The sequence below is a fragment of the Daktulosphaira vitifoliae genome, unplaced genomic scaffold (assembly GCF_025091365.1).
Source record: "Daktulosphaira vitifoliae isolate Bord-2020 unplaced genomic scaffold, ASM2509136v1 Scaffold_5, whole genome shotgun sequence".
Lineage (NCBI taxonomy): Eukaryota > Metazoa > Arthropoda > Insecta > Hemiptera > Phylloxeridae > Daktulosphaira > Daktulosphaira vitifoliae.
In genome coordinates, this window is record NW_026099576.1 from 2,558,403 (window position 1) to 2,562,620 (window position 4,218).

The 4,218-nt window shown below is 22.8% G+C and overlaps 1 protein-coding gene across 15 annotated transcripts in view; it reads left to right on the plus strand.

The window, feature by feature from the left end:
- Window positions 1–3,927, plus strand: part of LOC126907098 (zinc finger CCCH domain-containing protein 11A-like) — a 14,097-nt gene extending 10,170 nt beyond the window's left edge. For all 15 annotated transcript variants that reach the window (XM_050688160.1, XM_050688153.1, XM_050688155.1 and 12 more), the window contains one exon: window positions 3,051–3,927. In XM_050688160.1, coding sequence (XP_050544117.1) covers window positions 3,051–3,190 — 140 coding nt within the window. In that variant the 3' untranslated portion in view covers window positions 3,191–3,927. The remainder of the gene's footprint in view (window positions 1–3,050) is intronic.
- The last annotated feature ends 291 nt before the right edge of the window (window positions 3,928–4,218 follow it).

The following is a 4,218-nucleotide window of genomic DNA, read 5'->3' on the forward strand; positions in this document are numbered from 1 at the left end:
GTATCTAGTTGAAGACATTACCCTTAAAAATTGAAAAAAATTCCCTCGTTCCCCGCAAATGGGGGAAATATCCAAAAAAATTACAAATTTAAAAATTGGTAAATTTTGTCATTTTTTTCACTTTTTTTTCTTAAAACTTCCATAACTTTTTGAAAAATCGACAAATCAACATAATTTTTTTTTCNACTTTTTGAAAAATCAACAAATCAACATAATTTTTTTTTATACTAAAACCTTAGATATTTCTCTTTCGTTTGATATCATTTTGTTAAAAATCTAACACTTAACCTGCTCATGGGAGGGGATTTAAAATAGCAACTTTTTTACAAAAACTAACTTTTTCAACTTAATTTTTGAAAATGTTCCGGAAATACTGCGTCCTTTAAACATATATCAAATCAAAGGTTATGTTATATACTATCAAATGAAAAAAAAAAATTTGTCCCGACATCTTATCTTCTATGTGCAAATGGCTGTCGAAAATTTAAAAAAAAATGTAATGTTTGCGATAAAAATTACATTTTATCGGGATGTTTTTTGTACTTAAAACTGCCATAACTTTTTCAAAAATGAACAAATAAAAATAATATTTTTTTGTATTGAAACCTTAGATATTTCCCTTTCATTTGATATAATTTTTTTTGAAAATCTAACACTTATTCTGCTCACTGGGAGGATTTAAAATAGTAACTTTTTTACAAAAAATAACTTTTTCAACTTAATTTTGAAAATGTTCCGGAAATACCTGCGTCCTTTAAACATATATCAAATCAAAGGTTATGTTATATACTATCAAATGAAAAAAAAAATTTGTCCCGACATCTTAACTTCTATGTGTAAATGGCTGTCGAAAATTAAAAAAAAATGTAATGTTTGCGATAAAAATCATCTTTTATCGGGATGTTTTTTGTACTTAAAACTGCCATAACTTTTTCAAAAATGAACAAATAAAAATAATATTTTTTTGTATTGAAACCTTAGATATTTCCCTTTCATTTGATATAATTTTTTTTGAAAATCTAACACTTATTCTGCTCACTGGGAGGATTTAAAATAGTAACTTTTTTACAAAAAATAACTTTTTCAACTTAATTTTTGAAAATGTTCCGGAAATACTGCGTCCTTAAAGCATATATCAAATTAAAGCTTATTTTATATACTATAAAATAAAAAAAATCTTCTATGCGCAAATGGCTACCGTATTCAAAAATATGCTATTTTAACAAATTTTTTTTTTTTAAATTAAACACTATCTACAGTTTTGCATCGAAGCGTTTTTTATGATAGTGATTTTAATCACTGTCAGATATCATCTATACTGGACCCAACTATGCCACGACCCCACTGTGCCACCATCCCACTGTGCTACCGTTTTTTTTCAACATATCTTATAAAATGTAATACAATAAAATTAATGTACATAATCGCTCTGATATTACCATTTTGTAGCACATTAACCATTAATAGGATACTTGACAACATTCTGAAGTTATAAAACCAAAAAAATTGGCATATTATAATACATCAAAGAACATTTAACATAAAAAATTTTTTATTCTGATTTAGGTGACTTATCTGGTTTTTCTAAAATTTATAATTATTAAAATCTTAAAAAATATGGCTATTCTTTTGTATTTTAGCTTCGATGCGAATCTGAGAAGGTATTTTTAGTATAATTGTTATCAAAGATTGCAAACATAATTTTATTTTATTTACTACATGTAAGCTTCATATTAGTAAAATCCATAAGAAAATTACTAATCTATAACAATTTTTAGACCCATGTTAACAGTACTGGCCAAAAATTTGAATAAATATGAGAAAAGGTTAAATTGTTTGTAATGTAATTTCAATATTTAAAGGCATCATTGAAATTAAAATATAAAAAAAATTACTTTATGTAAATTGCTTAAAATGAAAATAATAATATGTTTTATAAAATAATAATTTAATAATATGTTATTATTAAAGTGTACTTATGGGAATAAATAAACATTTAATCAAATAAAATATAAAAAAAAATCTAAATTTTTGACTTTGAATTGTACTTTGTATTGCAATAAAATCACCCAACAACCTTAAAACTTTAGTTTTGACTACTATACGGTACATTAAAAAAAAATTGTAAAATTAACTATTTTGAAAATTGTGTACCATTTCAATACAAAGTATAATTATTTTAAAAGTACCTGTACACTAAAATAAGGTAAATAATCCATTTAATTTTAATAATTTAAATTTTAAGAATAATTTGATGAACATCATATTTGAAAAAAAAATCTTGGTATATTTTACTTTTTAGAGACAGTATGAGGAAGAAGTTTCCCAAGTTTCTCTTTGGAAAAAACTATTAAAAGTTATAAAAGGGCACTGGTAAAAATTTTTTTTGGTTCACATTTGATAATTTGCGAGATCAAAATACTTGTTGGTATCATTTCTTGCCTTGAGAGTTCCAAAAATTATTCCTGAACTTAAGTAAAAGTGATAATTTTCAAACTATTTGGCTTAAGTAATATTTTCCTAATTTTTGCATTTCAAAATATTGAAAAGTACATGAAAGATACTCAAAAAAACATTTAAATAATAATCTATTTAGTTTATTGAAGTAATAAATTTTGGTAAGATAAATGAATAATCTCTAAAATGAAAATTTTCTCTTAAGTGTATTCAAACTTTTTACCTGTATTGTATATAAGGGCAGAAAGTACAACAGAAATTATTATTTAGTAAGGTTCATCAACAATATTGATCATATTTATACAATGTTGATGGATATTAATATTGTTAAAATTTTAAACTTTTTTACAATATTGATTTCTTTATTAATGTATTATGATTGTAAAATAATATATTTTTACACACATTTATTATTACATGTTTTGACTTCAGAAATCAACATGTAAAGTTATTTTTACTTGTATATTATTGAGAATATATTTATATGTAATATATAATATTATGATTTAAATTTTATATTAAAAATTAATATTTGTAAAACTTTTAATTATTAACATAAATGTAGATATTATAGTTTACTTTAATTTATGCAGGTCCTCTAACAGTTTCCACAAACACCACAATGACAATTGATAATGGTTTTCACATGAATCCTTTGACAAGTGTTGCAATGAGTGTTGGTCCTGAGGCAGCTATGCGTCCTCGCTATGATCAACCATTAATAATGAACTGACAACGAATTAACACAAGCTTGGCATCAGCTGTATTTAGCAATTCTGTCTTCTCACTTTAATATATCTTTAACCAAAATTAATGGAGTACATCTTTTATATTTGGTCATTGAAATTCATTTAATATTTTATTTTCAAAACGAATCATAATCTTAAAGCTATTCATGCTCTTTATTGTGACAGAATTGTACCACCATATTTCCTAAATGTAACATATTAATAGTCCAAAGCTTGTTTTGTTTGAATTTTATTTGTTTTTTACATAAAAATTTTACTATAATTACTCTCAAAGTTGCATTTTTATTATATTGTTGTTATTTTAAAGTATTAATTATTATTATTAATTTTTTTATTTCAAATGATTTTTAATGCACCATATTTAATTAAATTTTGAGTTTTATATTTTTTATAAATATTCAATTCAAAAAATGTCTAATGTGTATGCAATCAAACGAGCTTAAAAATATTAATTTAATGTTTCTTATTAACCTGTATAATTTGTTATAATAACCTTATAGTAATAGCAAAATTGACTTTTTTTTTAATTAGCTTATCCTGTTTGTTATAAGTTAACCACTAAAATATTACAGTTGTATCATGTGTATTATTTATATACTATTATTATTACACAATTAATTTAGGAACAGCTAGTCAATGCACGCTAAAATATTGATATGTGACTGAATAAAAAAATTTACTTGTAATCAAGTTGTTAAATAAATTGTTATTAATTAATTAATTTAGTATTAATTCTATCTTGTATAACAATACAAATGTAATCTCAAAATATTAGTGAATTAAAAAATTTTAGATTTCTACCATTTAAAAAAACTTGTACTTAAATATAAATAGATGTGCATTTTATTGACCTATTAGTTCTTCAAGACTAGCACAGTATCTTGGCTTCAATCATCAGATTAGTAAAATATAATTATAATTATATTTAAAATTAAAATTATTAATTTGAAACTAAAAAATATTAAAAATAATTAACTTATTAAGTCACAAAAAATATGTACTTCGGAAATAA